General features: G+C 35.8%; 2 protein-coding genes across 2 annotated transcripts; both read right to left on the minus strand.

The window, feature by feature from the left end:
• Positions 1-5,094: 5,094 nt before the first annotated feature.
• LOC144450571 (peroxisomal membrane protein PMP34-like) lies at positions 5,095-6,206 on the minus strand. Its single transcript, XM_078141214.1, has one exon. It carries the CDS (start codon positions 6,204-6,206, stop codon positions 5,256-5,258), a length of 951 nt encoding a protein of 316 aa, XP_077997340.1. The 3' UTR covers positions 5,095-5,255.
• A 6,005-nt stretch (positions 6,207-12,211) lies between these two features.
• LOC144450773 (uncharacterized) lies at positions 12,212-25,675 on the minus strand. Its single transcript, XM_078141486.1, has 14 exons — positions 25,452-25,675; positions 24,711-25,062; positions 24,083-24,137; positions 21,792-21,919; positions 21,211-21,374; positions 20,805-20,884; positions 19,982-20,068; positions 19,712-19,796; positions 18,995-19,225; positions 17,915-18,298; positions 16,395-16,577; positions 15,308-15,504; positions 14,283-14,391; positions 12,212-13,505 (listed from the first exon to the last, which is right to left on the minus strand). The coding sequence occupies exons 1-14, from the start codon at positions 25,644-25,646 to the stop codon at positions 13,335-13,337; spliced, it is 2,421 nt and encodes an 806-aa protein (XP_077997612.1). The 5' UTR covers positions 25,647-25,675; the 3' UTR covers positions 12,212-13,334.
• Between the last annotated feature and the right edge of the window lie 730 nt (positions 25,676-26,405).

Below are 26,405 nucleotides of genomic sequence, written 5' to 3' on the forward strand. Positions count from 1 at the left end.
GCTGGCACTTATTACCTGTTGAAGCAGCATTGTCAATTGTTAACTTTATTAACCTGTGACGAAAGGTCAGCGGAGTATCATACATATCGATTGCAGTCCGCCCTCTATCGTTCAGTCGTGCCATTGTGGTCTATACGATAATACGTTTCAGATTCGTTTACAACATTTAAAATCATGCAATCTCGAATAAAAGTCAAATTGTAAATTCACTATATCTTTTACGATGTTTCGCAATGTAAATGTCTTTTTTGGTAACGGTACAACATAGTGTGGTACATGGAGTGTCCTGTAAATTTTTAACTTCTGATACCCATTTCAATACTAGGGTCCAACAATTTTCTGTTCCCCTTTTTTTCGTGTTTTTTATTTTATTTTATTTTAAGTTTGCCAAATTTAAATCTGCATAGTACATGTAGTATATGCAAACTTTAGAAAATGGATGCATTTGCATACACAATTTTGATAAGTAATATGTACATGCACATACACTATAATAACACTATGACGGTATATTTATCATGGAAGCACTTTGTGACGATTCATACACAAGTTCTCTTCTTGCATGCACTTCTTGAATGAGAAACAAACATGTTTCAAACAAATCACTTGTCCTTCTCCAGTGTCTAACGGGATCTGACAGATTGATCTAAATTTGCTGGAGGTGTTGAGTAACTAACAAGAGGTGTGAAAAGGTTAGCTTCAATATATGTAAATATATGTAAATTCAGGTGTGAAAGTACTTAACTTGTCAGTTATATGTACATCTAACTGTCCACCTTCTGTGATGATATCAATGTAGATTGGTGAAATATAAACTCTACGATGGATTGTTGATTTTGATATACATGGCCTGCAATTAATAATCTTCTTTTTTTTCCATGTTTTGATCCATGTCGACGACATGATCTTGACTGATTTTGACTTGACTGATTAGCGTCTGCGGCTTAAACTCGGGTCGATCGGGGTTATCGGAAAGGCATTTTTTTTTTAATTTGGCCTTTTTTAAAAGGCCTAAAAAATTAAGTTATGTGGTTCTGGTTACTCGACCACATCTAGTTTTTCACTGCAGACCCTAAAATATTTTTACATATTCGAGAAAAAAATTGTGAAGTCTCGCTAGAAATAGTGGACGCGGAAACTGCCATCAACTTAAAAGGACAATATAAAACTGTTCTTCCAGTCTGTAATGGCTGTACATGTGATGGGAAGAAACCAACAACACAGAGACCTCTGGAAAACACATAACTAACTGAACTAGACACTCACAACTGGAAAAAATAAAATAAAATTTTAAAATCTACTTACTTCACCTACTATATTCTAAAATTGAGCGTAATCGGAACCGTACACAGGTCTTATCAGAAACAAAAAATTATTTTCATTTGGCCTTTTAATAATGATATGAACAGACATACAGTTGAACATTTTGAACATAGCATGCAGAACATATTTACAAAAAAATGTTCATGGCACTATAAATAGACATTAGCAGAAAGAACAATGCATATTTTAGGATACAAAAAGATATACTGGTATTGTATTGTATAGCATACTACTTTGTGTCTCGTTTCAATTGTTCAAAAATACAATAGCATATTTTTTCTAGTATGATAAAGCATCACACCAATACATTTGTAATTGTTCTAGCCACGTTAATTCCCATACATCAATTTCGAAACGCAGACGTTGACCCAAATTACTCTGCCTCGTTTCAATTACAATAGCGTATTTTTTCTAGTATGTTAAAACATCTTTAATGCATTTGTGACCCAAATTGCTCACAAATTGCTCCATATATAGCAAAGTGGTCAAATTGTTACAAGCTGGGGTTATAAACTCCACTGATTCAACAACGGTGCAGGTTTTCTATATCATTACGATTGTCTTCTGGCAATGTTAAAACAGTTTATTGCAATGTAAGGAGTTTTTGGACTTTTTTTTAGTACGTAAAGTAAATGACGTCATCGTATCGTTTATAAAATTAATGTCAAGTTTGAGTTCAGTTAAGTGCAAGAGGTGGATAAGTGTGATCCAGTCAGTACAATATACTATGAGTACCTTACAAATATGTGGCAGAAACTACGCCCAAACACGTATAAACTGAAATTGCAGTATACGATGGTACCCGCAACTTGTCAATATGTATTTATATAAAAATGCCAGTCTGCAACAAACTATTGAATTTCCAATGAGACGCACACAGACAGACGCACGCACGCACACACGCACGCACACACACACACGCACACACACACACCACTGTGCTACAGCATTTCCATTTCGACTACACATGCAACTTTCAAAACTTTTCATCCACTTGATTTTGTCTACACTCAAATTAGATCCGTCGTCGTTTTCCCCACATATATATCAACCACTCATAACATCCAGGGGGTGCAGGGATTGATTACATGAACAGAAACAACGATGGGACTTCCAGTCTAACCTCAGTACAAAGAGATTGTAATTTAGATGGTTTCCATGTATTTACTGATGTTTGGTGTAATTCGAAATGGTAGAAGTTCGTGGACAGTGGTCGACACACTTTGTTAATATAATGGTCCGAGTACTGATTGTATGCTGTACATATGCATAATATGAGAGAGGTGGGTATCATTATATAATAAAGTTATTAAAAAAGCGGCTCTTTCTCTGGATGGCTTATTACATCAAGTTGAGAGAGAGAGAGAGAGAGAGAGAGAGAGAGAGAGAGAGAGAGAGAGAGAGAGAGAGAGAGAGAGAGAGAGAGAGAGAGAGAGAGAGAGAGAGAGAGAGAGAGAGTGTGTGTGTGTGTGTGTGAGGGAGAAAGTGGGAGGGAGAGATAGAGAGATAGAGAGTGAGAGAGTGTATGTGTGTGTGTGTATGTGTGAGGGAGAAAGTGGGAGGGGGAGAGAGAGAGAGAGAGAGAGGGAGGGAGAGAGGGAGAGAGGGAGGGGGAGAGAGAGGGGAGACACAGAGTAACAGAGACAAAGCTAGCTATTTCAGCAACTTTCTAATTTTATTTTTTTCTGTGAACATTGAAAATTTATTAAGCATTCAACATGTTTTCGCTTGACAAGTTGGTAAACAATGCAGCAAATAAACACAAATACAGCTGTTCCAAAAAAATCATCACTTAAGACAATAACTTCAAAGGCACCAAGAGTCTTGTATCCCTAAATTAAATGATGTGAACTCTGCCCCTTCCATAGAAACTTGATAAATGGGAAAGGTATCAAAAAGTCAAACGAAATTTATGAAGAAATTATAAAAGTGCATAATAAACAAAAAAAATGAGAAGATATATATCTGTACAAAAAATATTTTTCTGTCATTGAATAAAACTGATGCACACAACATACACATGTACAGTATATCGCAGGTTAGTGTTCACTGACTGTTTGATAACACCACATAGAAACCAAGAGGAAGCTGCACATTCTATCCCTTAGGATCACAGTTTCTTGAATGAAATAAACCATTTCAAACATACTGCAACTAGATGCAGACACAGTGGCACCAATGTTTTATTATCTGCATTTGATGTCTGCATGGTGGCAAGTGAATTGAGATAAAATGTTGCAAAACAAAACCTGTATTCATTCAATCCTGCTATCTTGAAGTGTAGCATGTGTAGTTTCGTATTGGTTTCTGATTGGTTGTATCAAACAAGAGCCAGTGAACAGTAATCTGCAACTTTCTGTATCTGGGTGAGTTTCATTCACTCACTGAGTCTCACCATTTAAATGTCTGTATGTGTTACATACTAGTCTAGTTCCTATACAGTATCATTACCTTGTGGTTTAGTTAGAAAACACATCCAGACTAGTTGCATACATACAAAATATAATAAAATTCATAAATTACTACATTTCTTCATAAAATAATATTATAAATGTAATAATAAAAATGAAATTAGAATTCACAGTGCTAAATTGGGCAGTAGTAAACGTGACATTATCGACTAAAACGTTTTATGTGTATCGTATTATTTAGCCCTGAATAACATCAAGGGATGTGCAATAGGGAACTTGCAAACCCGCCATGTTGAATGTTGCATCATGTGAAATGTGATAATAAATACTAATAAATTAGCATTGTAAACAATATTGTTACATTGTTTATAACCAGGAATGAACAATTCATAGTCATCCTGAGCTCAGTGGGAGGTTAATTGTATCAGTAGCTCCAGATTAGGTATTATATATCACAGATAATCCCACAGTCCTTTGCGTCTGAGCATGCCCAGTTTGGATTGCAAGTTCCCTATTGGAGGTCAGTGTTGTAATGGCATATTATATGTACTATGAGTCTCTGTTAAGTCCAGAGATTGAATTCCATGTTCTTGCATTGGTGTTATATGCTGGCCTGTTTACTGCGCTTATGGTATATTTTATTCAATCTCTCATACCGATAACTTGTAAGTTGTGACTAGAGTTGCAAAAAGCTGTTAATGTGGTTTGAAAATCTCAACACAAATTGTCCAATCAGCTTGTGGTCACCCTGGTGTATTCAAATATATGCAGATAGCATACATGCAAAGGAAGTGTATGCAGATAGCACACATGCAAATGAAGTGTAGGCTGATGAAGACACATTTCCACTGCAAGTCTTCATCTGCTGCATACACTTCATTTGCATGTGTGTTATCTGCATACATTTGAATACACCACTGTGATGACAAGCTGATTGGTTAATTTTGCATTGAGATGTTCAAACTGTATGCCATTCTAGTTACAAGCCTACGGTATGAGGGCAGAGTGAGAGATTGAATGGAACCGTAAGGGCCATATGAACAGGCTAGTTATATATGCAGTGTACTGTGTAGTCATAAGGATACATAGGATCATTCTTTTGTTCTGAATCAATTTTTTTCTATAGCTGTGCCAGACAACTGTATTTCACTCCTAATTTCAACTCTAATCTGAACTGTGCCTTTGGAGTCAAAAGTACACAATTCACCCTAAATCTTGGTCAAAATATTCAGATCCTCTAATGATCTGTTTAAAATCCAGGGTTTCAATCCCAGGTTTTTGCACTAGTGTTATCTTATCAATGGATAACATACTAGGGTCATTCTTTTGTTGTGGACCAACTTTTTTTCTGTAGCTCTGCCAAAATAACTGTTTTTTAACACACAAATCTTGATCCTGTTCCAAACTGGACCATCAGAGACAAAAGTGCATTCAACCTTGGTGATGATATACTTATGCTGGAATGATGTGTCAATGGAGTAAATTTGAGTGATGAAGACTCAGAATCAATAAATTTCACCATCAATGTTGTTTTACGGTTGCTTTACCTCCCAGTAAAGTGAAGATAAATGCTGTAATTTTCTCATAAGTGAGAAACATCAAAGCTGCCATGAGTACAGTTTGAAGCAATTTGGCCTCGAGACCTTTGTACATTCCCTTCATGCCCTGAGTTCTTATCAGCTCAATAAGTAAACCTACTATTCCTCGCTTCTTTCCATTTTTCTCCTTGTCACCATGGTAACGTAGACGTGACTGGATAACTTGGAGAGGGTATGTAATCACCGTAGCAACAGCCTTAGCAACAGCGCCCATGAGAAAAATTTGTAGACTTGAAAGTTCTTTGTTTCGTGATAACTGTCGCTTCAATGCTTCGTAAACAGCAAATTGAATAGAAGGGTTTGCAACCAGAAACAAAGATGGAAGCGTGCCACTCCATAGACTGGCCAGGCCTTCTTCTTTGTAGATACGTGTTAATGCGTCTATCATACCGTGGTATCGTGGATGCTTGATGTCTTTATCGATTTTGCTTTTAAAGCTAGCACCCTGCAACTTCAAACGAGTGTTTGCCACCCATAGCGGTGTTGTCATCAGAACATTGATAACTCCGGAGATAAAACCAATACCCAAGTCCCTCAGAGCGTCAGGTTTTCGGGTTGTTCCATAAATCACAACTTTCAAACTGTTGTACGCATAAAAGTACACGAAGTTTGAACAGTATAAACTTTGTAACACTGGGAGCAGGCCCCTGTAGAGAGAAAGCACTCCTTCTTCTCGGGCAATCTCCGCGATAACATGAGGTGTGAATCGTGCTTCCCGCTTGTCGTCCAGTTGCAGCCGTACTCTTGCTGAATCAAGGGGAAAGAAGGCCGTCATCGCTGTGGCACTACCAGTGGCACCTGCGATCGCGTGTACCAGGTTGTCATAAGAAAACTGCGAGACGACTGAAACAGCTGGGGACGAAGTTCCTGCCATTTTGCCGGCCTTTGGAGGAAATACTTACAAACCAATAAACAGTGTTTTTGTATATTACTGAATACACTCACTAAAAACCTATCAAACAATCACCAGTGTACTTCTCAATCATCTTAGATTGATGAGAAAACCCCCAATAAATGTTGGGGTATGGCGTCTGCGAAGTAATGATATGCTAAGTCATAAACAAGTTGTCAACAATTTGCAGAGGTCAACTGGGGTCAAGTACCAGGGTGGCGCTGTGCATGCTGCAACATCGGATGTCAACGGGATCTAGGAACTCAACAATTCATCGGTCGCCGTCGCAGGACTCTGCATCGTACAAATTTATTGCTGCACTTTTACTACGAAGTGGCACAATCGACTTGATTATTTGCAGTTGTTCTTTCAGCATTCATTTTGGACTGGATGTTCAGAAAATCAGTTTTATATATGGTCCCAGGATTTACTCCGGAGAGAGGCGGGTAACAGGTGAAACCGAAAGTTTGTGAAACTCGAGTGTGGTAAAACTTAAAAGACATGATATCGGCATGAAGTGAGATATACGAAATATTTGTTTATGAAGTTACTCCATATTGTGCTTCGCCCTTTGATATTGTTATATAACAACTCAGGAGTATTTCTGTGGTAGTCGGACAGGTTTAAAAACTCATGAGAAGTTGAGAAAGCACGTACGTATATCAACCCGGATACTAGTACCCGGATACGAGGACATTAAGTGGTTTGCCAACAAGGAACTTGCACAAAACTATACTTAGTCGTGCACAAACACATGGAACCCAGTCATTAGGTATTCTTAGAGATTTGACGGCAATCTTCACATACTCAGCATGGCCTTGAAACCCAGCCACTGATGTACGTGGTATTTTTTTGGCCTTTGATCGCAGCCATTGATGTGATATATACAGTGTTGTAGAGAAAAACAAACTGAACACATGCCAGGAAAAATGAAACTTTTAAACCGAGTATTCTGTATTACTGCCACGACCATTGCCATTCTAACATGTATAGTCCTGGCTTTGAATTTCACTAGAGCAACATCGGTGTCATTTCCATCTCGCAAAGCTTGGTGGAGTAAAAGAATTTCAGACGACTTGCACACTGCAGGACGACTATCTGAACGCCAAATCAAGTATGCCAGAGAGACAGGATTTAAGTCCATTATTTCAATCTGTGACTATCCGCAGAGTTTGGGTTTTGGGGATGGAGATCGCTTACCATCATCACAAAGAAGTCTAGAAGTTGCTGCTATAGCTGGTATCACGTTTAGAGTGTTGCCGTTTTCTGTTGCAGATCACCCCACTGTTGCAGTGTTAGATTATTTTACTGAAGTCGCTGATAGTCTTATGAAACCTATCCTTGTTACAGGTACCAATGCTGGTTATTATGCCACTCTATACACTTTGCTGTACTTAGTACAAAAATCTAAAACTCAAATCTTAAATCCTGAATTTACGGTCACTGATATCGTAGAAATTGGTCATGCACATGGATATGATTTTACTCAACAACCTGCTAGCGACCTCATTGCCATGACAACAGGAAAGGATGTTGCTATGAAAACCTTGGATACCATGACTCCTGAATCATGGGAGACCTACTGGATGGCAAAGCCGATAGCATCCGATTGGTTCATCGCAGGACAGATTTACAGAGAACACCTGTCTGTGATTGAAGCAGCCGGATTTAAATCGATCATTAACATGAGGAAAGGGGTTAAAGTTCAACCAAGTGGTGACCCCTCGCAGGAGGAAGTAACGCTCCTCAATGTACATGACCGTACTGGCACATACACAGATGTAGGACGACAAAACTCACAAAGACTTCTTCAGACAAGGATAGATGCAAGTAAACCAAATACATACATCTCAGACACATCGCCTGTAAACTATGAAGATAGAAATATAGGAGAATTCGGTGATGACATTGGTTTTAATGAAGTTGTGGAAAAAGAATATATTCGTAGTAACACTGGTTTGAAATATTACCATCTACCTGTAGGTAGGTATTCGTGAAATTAAATTACCATTAAATAAATTATCATATTCAGTTAATTAAATGAGAATTAAATTGTGGCTGGAACATTCATAAATTCATATTTAGGAAAAGTACTTTCTGTACTTGTAATATGGCTGCCTTGAGTGACTTTCAAAAAAAGAGATTTTTTGACCTTTGACATTTCCTTTAATCCCCCTCTGTGTGGATGTAAATTGATGTTATTTTCAACAATTGTACATTGCAGTAAAATCATATCCATTGCAGTTTTAAAATTGGCAAATCTGGCTTGGCCACTGCTGTACATTTGTGTGGGGCATTGTGGGAAGTAAACATGCCAAGTCGTGAAGAATGGACTTACAAAACTTACTTCCTGGTACTTAAGAGAAATGCAAACCTGTTGCAAATTTTAGGGACCTTGCTCATTCAGCTTGCTATGTAGGATTTGCAATATTTCCCAGAATGCACCATTCTGCAAGAGCTATCCAGCATGGATAAATTTCGAGAAAGGGTACTCAGACTCTCGTCTAGGGTGTCTCATAGCAGATCCCCCTGTGTTTAGAGTTTGGGTAACCAAGCCTTATTAAAATCTTAAATCTTATCTGCATTTCTCAGCATGTTTTTGGGACCCAGAAAAGTTATTCTCATCAATCCTATACATCTTTTTAATCTCTAGAAATAGAGTTGTAAATTTTCAAAACTGGCCTAGCTCCGAGAAGAGTCCTTCTGTATGTCTGTGTGAGATTGTTAGGTGCTTCTTACCTCTTGAAGCAATATACATCTGATATTTCAGCATCTTTCTTAGAGAGGTTGCGTGATGCTGGAGTGGTAAGATGACTTTTTCTGGGTTCCCTTACCATAATGAAATGCACATAAGGTGAAAATCATCTCTCACCTTTGTTTACCATGGAACAATTGCTTATTGTACATTTGTAGGTGGACAGTATGGCTACAGTATTGAAAGTTTCATCACTTTTAAAAGTACTTTCCTTGAGGCAGTAGAACATGGTCCTGTACTGGTACACTGCAGAACTGGACATAGAGCATGTAAGTGATCAAAAATATCAAGTTTGTAATATACCTCAATTTTGATTTTGTCTATGTAGCTATATCATGTAAGATTCTTGTCGTAATTGCAGTTATGTATTACAATCACGTTGAAATCAGTTCCTGTGTTCCTAAACTTTTTACTGCTGGATTGTATTTTCAAGGACTTGGTGGAAAATAACATGTTGGTGTGAATTAATTTTTGCATTGATATATAATTGTGGTTGAATTCAACTATAAAGTTAGTCACTTTAGAATACTAGTTTTATCTGTAAGTAGGGACTTGATTCAAACTTTGTTGTGGGGACAGTGCTCATGTCATTATCAGGTGCAATGCAACAGAATCAGTACTCTCAAATAGTTGTACATCATTCAATACTTATTTTGTACTGAACGTGTAGTGGGGACAGGGCTTATGTCTGATGCAATGACGCAGGGTACCATCATTTCAGTAGTTTTCATGTAATTCCACTAGAATAGGATTATCAGTAAATAGTGACTTCATTCAGACTTTGTAGTGGGGACAGGGCTTATGTCAGAAGCAATGAAGCAGGATACTGGCTGTTACACTGAATATCAAAGCAGTGCCTTTGATTTAAACCTGCTAGAATGGGATTATCAGTAAATGGTGACATAATTCAGACTTTGTAGTGGGGACAGGGCTTATGTCAGAAGCATTGAACCAATACAAAAACTTATAGAACTTAATCTACATCAATACTTATTTCTGTTACTGTTTTTATTTCACAGCTGTCTTCACTCTCATCATAGTAGGATATCTCAACTGTAAGGACAGTACCTGGGCTATCAACAAGGCTCATAAACTTGGTTATATCTTTACTCAGTCAGGAACCCCACCACAGTACAATCTGATCAAAGATATTCTAGATGAACATCCTAATCCAACATGTGCTAGTGAAACATCTACAGCTGCCATTCCCATGACAACTCTACTTTCACCGATAGGTGTGAACAGAGGAGGTGTTTTAATGGCAAATATGCTAGCTGCCATTTTGTCAGTATTGGTAGTATTAGTTATGTAATATCTCAATCTGATTATTTTTATTTGAAATAATTTTTAGCCAAAAAGGCAAATCTTCAAACTATTGGAAAGTAGTTCAGGACTTATAATGTGTATAAGGAACATATTGTTCTACAATCAACTCGATCTTTCCTGTATTTACCCGGTACTACCTCTCATGTATGAAAATAATCAGAGAAATTTACTGATATTCTGTTAATATGGTTTTAATGACCCTAGCCTCCAAAGTTTGTAAAAATGATCTATTACATGTGTGTAAGTAAGTTCTTTAAAATAATATTATTTGGCACAAATAATAAATGGTCTATTAATAATTGTTATACATATATATTACAGTAATAGATAATACATATTTTCATATTTTGAAACTGCAACAATTTTGTAACTGATTTGCATATTTTAGGTTTTATAACCTCCAAGATTTTTTTTAATACATGCCACTGAATACATTAAAAGGTTTGGTAATTATTCATAAGGCATTTTGTATGAATAATTATGATTTAATTATTATGTACATAAAGTGATGGGAAATGTTTTCATATTTTTGAACTGAATCAGTTTCATAATTCCATGTATGGGGTTTGCATTTGCAAATATCTAGAAATAAATGTACATGTGTAAAAGTAAATAATGTTTTATATTCTATTTTAATACCAGTAATGGAAAGGCAATCTTTTTCAAATGTATTTACAGCATAATTATACATTATTTTGTTGTCATTTTTTTGTTGGGGGAAGGATAATTTATGCTGGAATTGATTAAAACTGTGATTTAACATGTATTTTTGTTTCATTTTTGTTTTATACTTTGAATAAGGACTTAAAAAAAGATTGTTTGGTTCCGGTTACTTGACCCCACCCTAAACATTTTTTTAAGTATTTGAGGGGGAAAAATAATATAATCGGCAAAAATTGTGTGAAGTCTTGCGAGAAAAAGTGGATGTGGAAACTGGCATCAGCTTAAAAAGACAATATAAAACTGTTCTTCCAATCTGTAATGGCTGAGTGTACATCTGATGGGAAGAAACCAATAACACAGAGACCATATGGAAAACAACAGAAAACATAACTACCTGAACTTGACACTCACACATGAAAAAAAATCTACCTACCCTATCTATGATCTATTCTAAAATTGAGTGTAATCGGAACCACACAATTTTTTTTAGGCCTAAGCGTGATTGTGACATAAAAATACCTGTGTGTATCCTAATACATGTGTACCTTGATGTACCATGTTCTGTTCCTGTACATGAGTATGTCTATCTATTCAGAGCCATCGAATATCATATTCTTACACATCATACAGCATGTTGCAGATTAATTTTCACTCTCTGAAACAAATATGAAACTGTATATTCTAGTTTTTGAGATAAAAAGTCTGCAATTTCTTGCTACATTTAGTCTACATGAAATAAACCTTCAACCACACTGTGACTAGACACAGGAATGTGGGCACAAATATTTTGATGTCTGCATTTGACGTGTGTACGGTGACACAGTTCTTTTCATTTCAAAAAAATGTAGCAAGAAACTTTTGAACAGTAATCTGCAATGTGCTGTATATCTCACGATTTCCTTGACTTATGTGAGATACATGAGTAAATAAATAGCAAACATACCTTTCATCACATTTTACTATAATAATCACATTGTTTGAGAATATCTTTGGAGGTATATTAATTACTTTTACTATTTGAAGCTTGTTGATAATGTAACATTGTGTATTTTGACATTCAAATTTTGTTCTGATATTCCTTGCAGTTTGGAAGAAATTTGATGAGTACAGATAACTAATAACACATCATCCATTCTTCTCAAAAGTGACAAGAAGCAGATCACTACATGCACTTATTATATCTTAGAAAGCTTTATTTATTTCCAAAATTCACATTTTATGCAAATGATGTCATTTATATACACTTTATTTAGTTAAAATTGATGCTCCTATAAAAAATACCAATGCACACTTTATGTCCACATTGCCACTTTTACAAGCAAGATTCAACAAAACTTTAAGATGCACTGTGTTGCTCAACAGCGTGAAAGGGGTTGGTTGATGTATGAAAGTGCTCTGACACAGGATACCTTACAAACTAGATTCTGCCTCATAAAAACACTGTGTCCTTTATTGTGCTTTTATTATGATCAAATTTGCATTTTATGCAAATTATATATTCTCTGATAATGTGGATAGTAACATGTATTTCAATAGTGTCTCAATGAAACTTGAATTCGTTCCAAATTCCATGAAGAATTATAAATATATTTCAATAATTAAAACAATTTTAATAAGCAAAAAAAAACCAAAAACAAATCCGGTTTATATATAGTAAAGAGTTTGTTGTCGAGTGTTCTATCTACATTAAATTGTGAACCAAGTTATCTTCTAAAACTAAATTTGCTGTTTATTAAAAATCTTGAATAACAGAACTCCATGAGGTGTAAGTGCACTTCCTAGCTGAAAAAAATACTTCTGAGTAGTACTATTATAGTAGGGGCACTCTGGAGATTTTGAATGAATACTCTGGATTGCTTGCAGTGTTATCAGCTGGACTTTAAGTTACTTTGCTTGTGAAATAATATGCATAGAGAACACCATAAGCGCATGTGCAAGTACTCCCAAGTATGCCTTATTGGCACTCGCGTGTCATGGGGCTCTACACTAAGCCTATTTACGTACATTGACCATAATTAACATTGACAATCTGTAACTCACTTGAAGACCAAATAATAGAAACACAAAAATACAGTACATGTAAATGTATATACAGAGTTTGGTATGCAGCAATAAAGGTTTTTAAAATCTTTACATTTCAACAACATGATTACAGCACCATTAAAATTACAAACTTTAGGTTTTCATTTCTTGCTACTTGTATAAAATCTTAAATGGTCTCTCTGAATAAGTTCCATGATAAGACCGATGGACATGGGTCATTCCTATAGGCCCCTCTGAGCTCTGTCCATTGGGGCTAATAAAGTGTTCATTTTTATCTGATTTTTAATCAGACATTACTTCTTCATTCATGAATATATATTTTACTATTCAAACATCTTCTTCATATCGTCCACACGTTCTTTACACTTGAGAACAGGACACGTCTTCCCTTTGAGTTTTGGTGCACAGTCTTCACAAAACTTATAATGACAGCAGGGTAATGCCATATATGATCTCTGTTTGCCTCGGCAGGTAAAACACATGTAGGCTTGCCCCTGTGAAAATAAAAAGACATATATATTGTTTATATTAGTTTTGTTACTGAAAAATTAACAGAACATAATGACCTGGATATTGTCATGAATATTGTTTACAAATTAACTACATTAGACAAACCACATCTTAGACTTATAATGAATTAAAGCAATGGCAATATTGAAGAGTTGTTTTTACACTTAAATAATATCAATGCTGCAAATGTTGTTTAAAACTGTCAGCGAGTCCTACACGATTATATACAGGTTTCTGTTATTAGGTATACCACACTAGATTTTATGTATTTGAACAAAGCATGTGATTTTTATACCTTGGACAGTGATTCTATGTCATGACAACTTGCATCTATATGTTATTGGTTCTGCAATGAAATATAGGTCCAAAATCACCCCCCACCCCGATTTTTTATAAATTATGCTTGGGGAGGTACATGTATAATTACTGTAAACCTGGGAAATTTCGCTAAAGACTTATTTTTGCTAATTTCACAGGGAAAACAAAATGCAAAAATAAGTAGTGACTAAAATGTCTTCTTCTTGCACATGAACAGTCTGGTAATTAGAGAAAATTAGTCTGAGTGAGAACTTGCTGAAGACTGTAAAATCGCAAAAATTATGTACTCGTGAAAATATGTAGGTTTACAGTATACTATTATAATATATGCTTTATTCAACTGGAAAATTGTATCAACTTGTATTGACAAGGCCCCTTAGGTCACTCATAGTTTTGATGGTGGTACAAAGAGAAATATTGGGGGATGATATCTAATTACTAACCTCTAGTTCAGAGCATATCTCCACACATGTACCAGCAACTTGTTGGCAAAGAGTTTGGACATATTTTGTGGTTTTCTTACTTGTGTTCATATCCTTGACTTCATCAGCTCTGTGCACATGAAAAAAAAGTTGTCTATTATGTACTTTTTCAGCAATTATAACTGGAATACTGGACAACCACAAGTTACTATTTTAAAGGTAGTACTGTACCATATACTGAATGTAAATTCACTGTCACTGTCACAGTGATAATTGAAACCGTAAACTTGTAAAATAAGGTCATTGGTTGTGTTCGAGTAAGCTATGTTTAACACACATGATTGCATGAATCTCTAAATTGCAACTAGAATTTGTTGTTGACAACTAATGAGATTGGCAGTAAGATGTAAGATTGAATGATGATGTCGAATTGTAATCACTCCTAACACATTGTGAAAGCTGCAGTGGTTTCAATTGTCAATTGTAGCAAACATCATAATCTCTCAGCAATTGTTTAAAGGTTTGACGTGGTCATATGGACGAGGATTGGTTATTTATTTTGGATTTTTAATTTGCAAAACAATTTTATCATGGCTTCCTACTTGAAAAATCAATATGAAACTAACATATACCACGAATGTGTTTATAGCTCACTAAATTGCAGAAGATTAACAAAAAATGTGTAAAATGTCTGCGATTGTACATATAAAAAAAACTTTTCACACATTTTTTTTTTTTTTTAGCTTTTTTGCAATGTGATATGACATACAAACAAATATTTGATCAATGTTGTTTCACTTAGTTTTTCAAAAATCCAAAATAAATGCCCAATACTCATCCATATGGTCACAGTCATTGCCTAATGCAATGCATTATGGTACAGATACCGTAAACTCAATATTAAGCTTTCAATAATCAACAGTAAATATTCAAACAACAGGTTTTTTGTCTATGTAAAGCTGAAATTTGCTACACCACAGTCTCTTCAACAGGGCGGTATCTTCCACCTAGAGGGGAACATATGAATAACATAATTCGAAACCTACTTTTTCTGCAGCACCATCTTGAAGTGTGTGACTTTTTCAACCATAACGGTATGTCTGTGATCAAGACACTTAGAGAACCTCTCGACATGATCTTCTTGTTTTTGTAACATTGTTTGTTTATGAATCAGATCTTTCTGTGCATCTAAGAGTACCTCATTCATTTCTGCTATTTCTTCATCTTTTCTCTGCAGCTCTCCCTGCATCAAGTACATATATTTATTGTTATTATTTTAATTCTTAAACAAACGCACTAAACTTATATCTCAGCACATTTCACAATTACTAAAAGAGAAAAAATAGGATAACAGCTACGAAAACACATAAAAAAGAACCACCAATGAAATGTCTGAGAAGAAAGGGCACCACAAATGATGCATAAAATTGCTGGTCAAAACTTCTTTCGAATATGAAGGATAAAATTCAGAAGACAGTTTAGCTAGAAGATTAAATTAAATTACTCAAAAAGAGCATCACACATTAAAATAGAGTCAACTGTCCCATATCATGTAAGGTATTAAATACAGGGGTGGGTAAATTTCAGTTTAACCTTTATTTTGAAATTTGATTTTTTTTGTGAAATTTACAGAGGTAATTATGGGTCATGCAAATATACCCCTTTTCTCACTTTCACATATAATGAAAATGAATGTTCTTGTACTCAGACAGATGGTGTGGGGAGATGGAGTGTGTTGGGTTGGGTTTTGCAAATTTACAATTTCTGAAAAGATACAAAGAGATGATTATCGGTCACGAAAATACTCCTTGCCCCCTCTCAAGAAAATTAAAGTACAATAATGAATCTTTTTGGACTTGGGTTGGAGGGAAAGGGTTCATAGCATGAAATGAAAATTTCTACTCAAAGAGTAAAAACAAAACTTGGAAGCATAGTACACCCCTGATGATGCTGATGAGATGACAGCTAAAATCTGGGATATCACTTTCAAGAAATCTTTTGACTCGCTGAATAGACATTTTCATTTGATAAAGGTTGAATTTGCTTCAACACTCAAAAAGGTGTTTTTAGACATTGTTCCTACTGACGTTTACCACTATCAAATCAGTGAAGATCCAAATAAAGCCCACATACCTGTACAGTTTCTTTGTACTTTTGTAGTTGTTGACGAAAGTGAGTTTCTAGTTCCTCCATCTTTAAGTCTACATCAGCATCTCTGACCATATTATTCATCAGATCTTTCCTAACTACTGTGATGTCATGGTTCAGATTAGCTAACGCTTCTTGGTGTTCTTTCTGACTTTGCATTAGTTCCATCTAGAAGAATCAATTAAACACAATTTTTTTTACAGAATGTGAACATTATTGACTATTTTTATAGAGTAACCAGAATCCATGTACCTGGAATTAATACTTTCCTATGTTTTGGAACACAATGGAAATACTATATTAAACATCACCCAATGATGTGCAAGTGCCAAGCTGACATATTGGAAAAAGTGCTTGCAGTGTTCTCTGCAACTATATGGTAGTAAGTGATTGTACCAGGAAACACCACAAGTATAAATGCAAATATCTGTGTACTTCTGTTCCTTTTGCTGTTACCTTTGTATATAAAATACAAAAAAATACAAAACTGGTTGCAGTTAAAAGCTCTCAGCTTCTCAAAAGTATGTTCTGTGTGTTGGTTAAAATTCTAGTACTAAATAGAAAAATAGGTTTAAAAATCTTCTATCAGCTAGGAGAGTCACCAATATTACTAGGTGTACTGTACTTAAGCTTAATATTAGGTAAGAAAACCTGTATTATCTTTCACTGGCATTTAGCATATACTGGTACTGTAACACCATTGGTTACATAAAGTGCAACGCAGGTGAGTTGTAAAAATAAATAAAAAAATATGCTTGAGAAGTGCAATACCATGAGCAAGCTATCATCTACACCAAAATAAAGAGAGTTTTGTGTCGAATTATTTCAGCACTAAAACATGCTGTTGTATAGTTGCTCTGTTGTTACGTTATTTGTATTGTTATTTAACGGTGTGCTCATTGGTCAAGAGACCTCATGCAATAATAAATTGAATTGAATTTTATTAATGTCAGATATATGTTCTCTATTTTTAGATATCAAATCCAAGAAATCATCAAGTTCGTGTGAAATAAAACCATGTTTCAAAAACTTTGAGTTCTAGAGAATCACTTCATGATTTTACATCACACATACATATTGCCATGATGGACCAAGTTGATACATGGTCCTCATCTGTTGTTTAGTGCTTTGTAAATCATTTTTCTGTGCTTTGTAAAGTGCACTAGTGATAGTTATATGGAATGCACTATATAAGAAAATTAGATTAGATTAGTAGATTGAGGTACTTGCCATGGACATGTTTTGTCTAATAGAAGTCAGTAGAAACACATATATAATATCTAAGCATAATATTCAAGACTCCGAAGTGTTTATTACCTTCAAATAAAACAACTATTCAATTCAGTGTGTCTCTGTTATTGCATGTAATATTAGTGAGCTGAAATGAATAAATGACACCTGATCCTAAGTTTACGAAAATGCTTTTGAGGCTTTGTTTCCTGTCATGGCATTTTCTTGTAAGTTACTTTGCATTTGATGATTAAATGATGATACACACAATTTACCTTAATATGTTTGATTTTCTTTCTTTGAATTTCCTCTTTTTCCACACAGTTAGCATGTACACCATCATAGTCTAACAGCTGTCCTTGCTGATGTATCGCAAGACAGTAGGGTACCGTCTTTTCATGTTCCTTACCAGTGAACTGTGCAAGAATTGCTATCAAAGCTAGATCAGGGGGAGATTCCTTGGGATGCCGACCTATCTTGTCTGGAATGTTGTCTTTCCGTAATGACAGCAGGGCATTACAAAGTCGAATTTGTCGGCACCAGCATGTGTGTTTGCCTTTACTGCCATCAGGTCGACATAACTGACCATATCTGTGAACTTCTTCAGTTTTAACCATCCACAACGGGATTTCTATTCTGTCTCCTCTAACAGATGGTCTCTGTAAACAAACATTTATAATGGTGTAATACTATCCAATATGGGGGAAGTGTACAATTGTGGCCATGTGCATTGAACAATACAATGTTGTACAAATGTGGTACATGTTCAGGGTCTAACCCTATGCTTATCCTAAAATCTCAGAAGTTTGAATATAAATGTGTATCTCACTGTTCTACACTATTACCTCCATCAAATCTGTATACGTCATGACTTCATAATTTCTGATTAACCCCCACCCCCCACCCCCCACCACTGACACATGTTGGGTAGCAACATGTTGATTGTTGACCACAAACTTCTCATTTAATGATTCCCATTGACATATGGAATTGATCACCCCCCCAAAAAAAACAACAACAACAAACAAACAAACAAACAACCCCAAAACATTTCATTCACATATTGACATGAACATTTGCAGATTACTTACAAAATAATTGACATGAGTATTTGCATATTTGACATCATAACTTACATAGATATTAGTGACACCATAATAAATGTTAATATTTACATATTAGTAACATCATAACTTGCATGATAATTTGCATATTAGTGACATCAAAATTTGAATGAATATTTGCATTTCACTAGTTTCACCATGAGCAAATATGCAAATATTCATCTATTTTTAGAGTCGATGACATCATAATAGATGAATTTTTGCATATTTATGACATCACAATAAACCTACCTCATCTTTTTTAGAGTCGATGACATCAATAATTTCCACCTTCAACTCCGGATCTACAATATTAGCTGTCCTGACAGACTGTTCTAATACTTTCAGTTCTTTCTTTGTCAGTCGTGTCAGTGGTTTGACGTCTTCTTTGTTAGGTTTCAGCTCTGCTCTCGCTACCTCCAGAGTTTTATACCTACCAGACTTGTGGAGCATACTAAGTACAACATCATTGCACTGTACTACCTGTACATTGTGTAAAATATTTTTACATTCAGTATTTATCATTTTCCAAATAGACAAAATTATGTCTGAAAGGGGTTTTATCAATTGAGTTTATCTTAACAATCACACTCACAGTTGTGTCTATTCCTTTCATGCTGGTCATGTGAATTTCATTGTAACACTTCCTTTGATAGACATAACAACGAAATAGAACTTTATAGACTGGCTGAGAATGCCATTAACCTTAGCCTTGAAATACAGAAAAATGGCATTTTTTCCAAATGAGTTGTCAACTATTGTGGCCCTCACTTCCTTCTGAATAGCACTCAAAGTTACCAAAGTTTAAAACCTGCCTTTTTTCATAACCAGACTATAGCATATTACTAGAGGGCTTGACATTCTTGTTTACTCTGCTCAGGGAGAACTCTGTATATTTATGATGTATTATGTTGGCAAGCCATTTTTTATTTATCATGACAGTGCAATTCAGCAAAGAGAATAACTTACAGGTTGTCCTAATTCCTGCTGTAGACTGGCTACATCATGTGGTGAGAAGGCGCTGCTGACAGGGAATATATTAGGTGGCTTCCCTCTGATGAAGTCAATGGAACAGAGAACTTAGTAAGGCTGAGAGTGCATCTTATGACACAAAACAACATCAACAACAACAACAACAACAACAACAACAACAACAACAAAAACAGGCAGACATAGCTTTGACAAGCTAAGATGCACAAACGTGCAGATTTAGTCCTTGTAGTTTATAAACATACTCACTTGGCAAATTCATTTGCTATAAGCATTGGCACTTTGGAGTCATCGCCAATAGCATATATATTGGCATGTCTCACATCTCGACTATCCCTGTAGACAGAAAACAAGTCTATAATGGTGTGTAGACACATTATGAATGCATTGTGCAATAAAGTGTAATGTCATTCACAGCAAACAAAAGTTCACTGATTTTATTTCATATACTTAGGAACTAATTGTCAAAACTCAACACTACAGGTTTCTACAAAATTTGACTAACATTCTGCCTGTCCAAGAGTATCATCAGGTCCATAAAAGTTTAGCATGCTGTATTAAAGGTTGATGAATTTATGAATGCATATGTTTCAAAATCATAACACAAAGCAGACTATAAGATACATCATGTCGGTCTCGTCTCACCAGGATATTCTTTGCATCATGAGGACACCCGAACATAACATATATATGCAGGACAGTAGACCCTCTATTTTAATGTGTGATGCTATTTAACGAGTGAATTGTTTTAATCTACTAGCTGTCTTCTGAATTTTTATCCTTCATATTTGAAAGAGCTTTTAACCAGCAAGCAATTCTATACGTCATTTGTGTTCTTTCTTCTGAGACATTTTATTGGTGGGACTGGGTGGTTTTTCAGTGTTTTTGTAACTGTTTTATTTTTTTCATTTTTAGTTGTTAGTTTGTTGTACAATGTGCTGAGACAGTGTAGCACGTTTCTTAATAATAATTATAATAACATCTAAAAGACTAAACATACAAAGCTTTTTTCACAAATTCTCCATGTAATTCCCTACCCAAGTCCTTTAAATGTACGGATATGGATACTTACACATGTTCCACCAGGAGTTTATAATATCTTGATGCTAAGTCAGGTCTGCTTTCAAGTGCTCTTGGCCACATACAACTTACCTGTACAAAATATAGATGAAACATAACGATAAAACAATGTACAAATATATCTGAAAACATAGATTCTGATCAAACATGGCCTTTTATTTGGTACAATTTGTCTGCAATATCTTAGTACATGTATTTCTTTTCCAAAACAGATTATGGATCACCTCTCAACACATTCTTGGCTAACTCATCAGACAAAAGGTTAGTTTAATGATGTTCGTGAAGTGACAGAAAAAGCCTGACCGAAACAACTATGGTGGCTATTATTTCTTTGGAAATATTAGAAGACTTACTGTATCCTTATTATTACAAGAAAACTAGTAACATCAATAAAGTACCTTGTGGTCAATTTCACTGAGTTGTGGTACAGCATTTCTGTCTCTGTCAATCTGTAGTTCACAGAAATCAACACCAGTTTGCAGACCTTCTTCTTTCAAGTCTAAGACATAACTTCCTTTTACAAATAGTTTACCAGCAAACCTCTTATCTAGTAGAAGGGTACCTTTCATAGAGAATAAAACAAAAATCTAAATTTTTACAATCGAAGTTTGTTATTTTTTGGCTATGATTTTGATGATTAATCATTATTCTGGGAAAACGAATGGTTTAAGAAGTACCGTAAAAGTAAACAAATAACATACAGTAACAGAATATGCCATATTCCAGCATAATGGCATTTTAGTCTGTAAGGTACGCCGATGGGGCACTCTCACATATTGGCCAACCCCTCAAACGAGAGGAGGCCAGTGATTGTCAAGATGTATCTTACAGTCTGATGGCGTCTTAGAATGTTTTGACTCAAGCACCATGGACTAAATGATTTAGACACACATGGAATGACCAGGGTATAAAGCTAATATTATTTGTTTGAATGTATTCAACTTGGTTTGCATGTAATGTAATGTAACATATACTATACCTATTTCTGTTTGCACTTTATCGTTAGGCGGTGTTAAAAACAGGAAATTTTCCCTGCATTCTTTAAACTCCTCTTCTGAAACTGAGGATATAGATGTTGAAGTGTCCTCTTCTTTCAGTACAACTGGGCTAAAATTTAGAAATAAAAGATCTTTTATGACGACAAAAATGTGCAGCCACTTGAGGAAAACTTGCTATCTGAGACGTCACCCTACTGTGAGTGTAAATAGAATAAACACTGAATGAGGTTGAATGTGTAGCCACTTGAGGAAAACTTGCTATCTGAGACATCACCCTACTGTGAGTGTAAATAGAATAAACACTGAATGAGGTTGAATGTGCAGCCACTTGAGGAAAACTTGCTCTCAGCAATGCCAATTTACTGAGTGTAAATAGTGTAAACACTGAATGAAGTCAAATATGCAGCTACACTTGCAGAAAACTTGCTATCAGCAATGCCAATCTACTGTGTGAAAATAGTGTAAACACTGAATGAGGTTGAATGTGTAGCCACATTTTTGGAAAACTTGCTATCAGCAATGCCAATCTACTGTGTATGTAAATATTGTAAACACTGAGGTTGAATGTGTAGCCACATTTTTGGAAAACTTGCTATCAGCAATGCCAATCTACTGTGTGTGTAAATATTGTAAACACTGTCACTGAATGAGGTTGAATGTGTAGCTACATTTTTGGAAAACTTGCTATCAGCAATGCCAATCTACTGTGTGTGTAAATATTGTAAACACTGAATGAGGTTGAATGTGTAGCCACATTTTTGGAAAACTTGCTATCAGCAATGCCAATCTACTGTGTGTGTAAATATTGTAAACACTGTCACTGAATGAGGTTGAATGTGTAGCTACATTTTTGGAAAACTTGCTATCAGCAATGCCAATCTACTGTGTGTGTAAATATTGTAAACACTGAATGAGGTTGAATGTGTAGCCACATTTTTGGAAAACTTGCTATCAGCAATGCCAATCTACTGTGTGTGTAAATAGTGTAAACACTGAATGTGGTTGAATGTGCAGCCACACTTGCAGAAAACTTGCTATCAGCAATGCTAATCTACAGTGTCAGTGAGTGTAATAATACCAATGCTTATTGAAACATTAATGGCAACTAAACCTACCATGGTGGAAACATTAATGACACTTGAACTAAACCTACCATAGTGGAAACATTAATGACAACTAAACCTACCATAGTGGAAACATTTATGACAACTAAACCTACCATGGTGGAAAAATTAATGACAACTAAACCTACCATAGTGGAAACATTAAAACCTACCATGGTGGAAACATTAACGGCAACTAAACCTACCATGGTGGAAACATTAACGGCAACTAAACCTACCATGGTGGAAACATTAACGGCAACTAAACCTACCATAGTGGAAACATTAACGGCAACTAAACCTACCATAGTGGAAACATTAATGACAACTAAACCTACCATGGTGGAAACATTAATGACAACTAAACCTACCATGGTGGAAACATTAACGGCAACTAAACCTACCATGGTGGAAACATTAACGGCAACTAAACCTACCATGGTGGAAACATTAACGGCAACTAAACCTACCATGGTGGAAACATTAACGGCAACTAAACCTACCATGGTGGAAACATTAACGGCAACTAAACCTACCATGGTGGAAACATTAAAACCTACCATAGTGGAAACATTAACGGCAACTAAACCTACCATGGTGGAAACATTAATGACAACTAAACCTACCATGGTGGAAACATTAATGACAACTAAACCTACCATGGTGGAAACATTAACGGCAACTAAACCTACCATGGTGGAAACATTAATGACAACTAAACCTACCATGGTGGAAACATTAACGGCAACTAAACCTACCATGGTGGAAACATTAACGGCAACTAAACCTACCATGGTGGAAACATTAACGGCAACTAAACCTACCATGGTGGAAACATTAATGACAACTAAACCTACCATGGTGGAAACATTAACGGCAACTAAACCTACCATGGTGGAAACATTAACGGCAACTAAACCTACCATGGTGGAAATATTAATGACAACTAAACCTACCATAGTGGAAACATTAAAACCTACCATAGTGGAAACATTAACGGCAACTAAACCTACCATGGTGGAAACATTAACGGCAACTAAACCTACCATGGTGGAAACATTAACGGCAACTAAACCTACCATAGTGGAAACATTAAAACCTACCATGGTGGAAACATTAACGGCAACTAAACCTACCATGGTGGAAATATTAATGACAACTAAACCTACCATGGTGGAAACATTAAATCCAAGTGTTCTTCTTCCACTTCTGTATGTGCTCGTGCTGGAAAGAGACAAAAATATACTAAATCATAAAACAAACATAATAATCTTTCAGGGGGTGTCGGTGGCCAAGTGGTTAAACGACCTGCCTCTTACCACTGTGGTCAGGGTTTGATTAAATTTACCATGCTGTAAGTAAGAAGAGTGTTGTTTAGTTTGACGCTACCAAACATTGCAGGTTTTCCCTGGGTACTTCAGTTTCCTCCTGCATTAACACTGAAACCATGAGGGATGGCCCTCACTGGACTTCTTGGGAGACAAGTGTTCATATACATAAAGAACTATCCAGTATAAATAAAGATTATTATTACATTTGTATTCAAAACATCTCCTTCTTATATTAATCTTTGTCTCATAACCAGTGTTTAAACTGTGCATCTATTGTTTTCATTAAAAGAACACATTCACACTAAGCTGTAGTTCAGGCAAATCTCACCACAGTTTCTGAAAACATTTTTGATATATTTAAAATAAAGAATTACAACTGGTGAGTCTCTTAACATTTTTCTGAGCCTAAATATCTGACAGGAGCACAACTTGATGTACTAAAATCATTTTATTTAATAATACTTACTGGACTTTGATACAACCACAACCAATCCAGGTTCACCTCCAAACTGTTCATAAGGATGGAGTGCAAACTTCCACCGCTCACTATTAGTTTCCATGGTAATATAACGACCTTGTCTAACTAAAGCAAGAGCACCAATTTTCAAGCCCTCTCCAAACTGACCAATCACATCTTTGTGTTTGGACTTCGACGAGTAACCTAGCAACAGTATTTTCTTCTGAAGGGAGATTTTTCTGTTGACTAAAGTTAATCTTTTATTACAGATGTCATAATGTAGAGAGCCATAGATTTCTGGTCTTCCAAATCCTATCTGGACTTTAGCATTGTATACAACCTCATTCTGATTTTCTGTTACCTACAAAATGAACGGAGACTTGTTGGTGAAAAATATGGAATTAGTACAAGGGTGGCCCTGTTTATGTTTCTCATTACTTTTTCATAGCAACTATGAGTCGGTCTGTCGATTTGAAAAAAAAAAGTAAAAAAATATAAAATCATCTTCTTCATGGTTCTCTGCCTCTCCTTTTCATCCTCTCTATCTTCTACAGACAGAACCCAATGTAGTAGTAGTCCCAAGCAGGTGACTTAAAGTTATTGGGGCATTTGGTTTTATTGTGTATTCTGCTGCACTTTCACTCACTACTCTTGTGAAAGTGTGACTGCAGAAAACAACCCAAGCATCCTTGCAGATATCACCCTTGCATCCATATGTCATGGGGTTTCTGCTATTACTAGTATACTTACACAATGAAAATTGACTATTTGAGTCTTGTATAGTCTCTGTTCTAGTTCCTCTTCACTTGCATCATAAATACCATCATGCCAATTCTGTATAAATTCACGAATTCCTTCCCAGGTTCCCCAGGAACTAGCGTATCGTGACGTCAAGTTCAAGTGTACAATTTTGCTTTCTCCAACAACACGTCGATGTTCTTCCATCAACGCATCATATATGGCTGATTCAGATCCAAGAAGCTCTTCCGCTCCTCCTGACAAATACGCCATCTCTGTTTTGATTACAGGAGAGATAAAAACTGTAGGAAGCTATGCTACATATACATTTTATTAGCGTTGTAATCTTGTTGTGGAGCCTGTAATATTCTAAACTAGCATAATTTTTCGGAATCGATTTAGTATTGAGTCCCTACTTTAAGTAATAATTTTGTCTGCAAGCAGAACTTTGGAGGTAAGGTCTACAGAATTTGACTGAGTGATTTTGATGCCATTTTGTTTCATGATTTTTCGGTAAGGTGGGGAGGGAGTTTTATCGCACCATTTGCTACATAACTATACAACACGTACAAATGCATGGACTGCTTCACGAGACTGACAAGAGCTTGAACACCGAGCTTGAAAGGAGCGTTACGCCGTTACGATTGAAAAGATTATATTGCAACTGATTGATTGCCTCAAGTTGGCATTCTTGCTACGTCTGCAATAATTTCTTATTCATATGTAATAAAGCAAAACCTAGTCCTGCTTACATGACGGTGCACGAGTCTATATTACTGACTTGACTCCAAACAGGTAGGAGGGTCAGAATCGAGTCCCGGATACTCCGTATGCAAGCAGGACTAAGCAAAACCTAAATATCCGCCTCCTGTAAACATTACTTCTATAAGAATTGCAACCATACATACAAACATACCTGCCTTAGCCACTAAGTCGACCAATTTTCAAACGCTATGCATGCGGAAG

This window comes from Glandiceps talaboti, chromosome 20 (assembly GCF_964340395.1).
Source record: "Glandiceps talaboti chromosome 20, keGlaTala1.1, whole genome shotgun sequence".
Classification (NCBI taxonomy): Eukaryota; Metazoa; Hemichordata; class Enteropneusta; family Spengelidae; genus Glandiceps; species Glandiceps talaboti.

Excerpts from the sequence above, each read along its gene's own strand:
- LOC144450571 (XM_078141214.1), bottom strand. The coding sequence starts at position 6,206 with ATGGCAGGAACTTCGTCCCCAGCTGTTTCAGTCGTCTCGCAGTTTTCT.
- LOC144450773 (XM_078141486.1), bottom strand. The coding sequence starts at position 25,646 with ATGGAAGAACATCGACGTGTTGTTGGAGAAAGCAAAATTGTACACTTG. Across the intron at positions 25,063-25,451 it reads AAATAGTCAATTTTCATTGT|GTAACAGAAAATCAGAATGA; the intron begins GTAAGTATACTA and ends TTCATTTTGTAG. Across the intron at positions 15,505-16,394 it reads AGTACAAAGAAACTGTACAG|GGAGAGCTGCAGAGAAAAGA; the intron begins GTATGTGGGCTT and ends TACTTGATGCAG.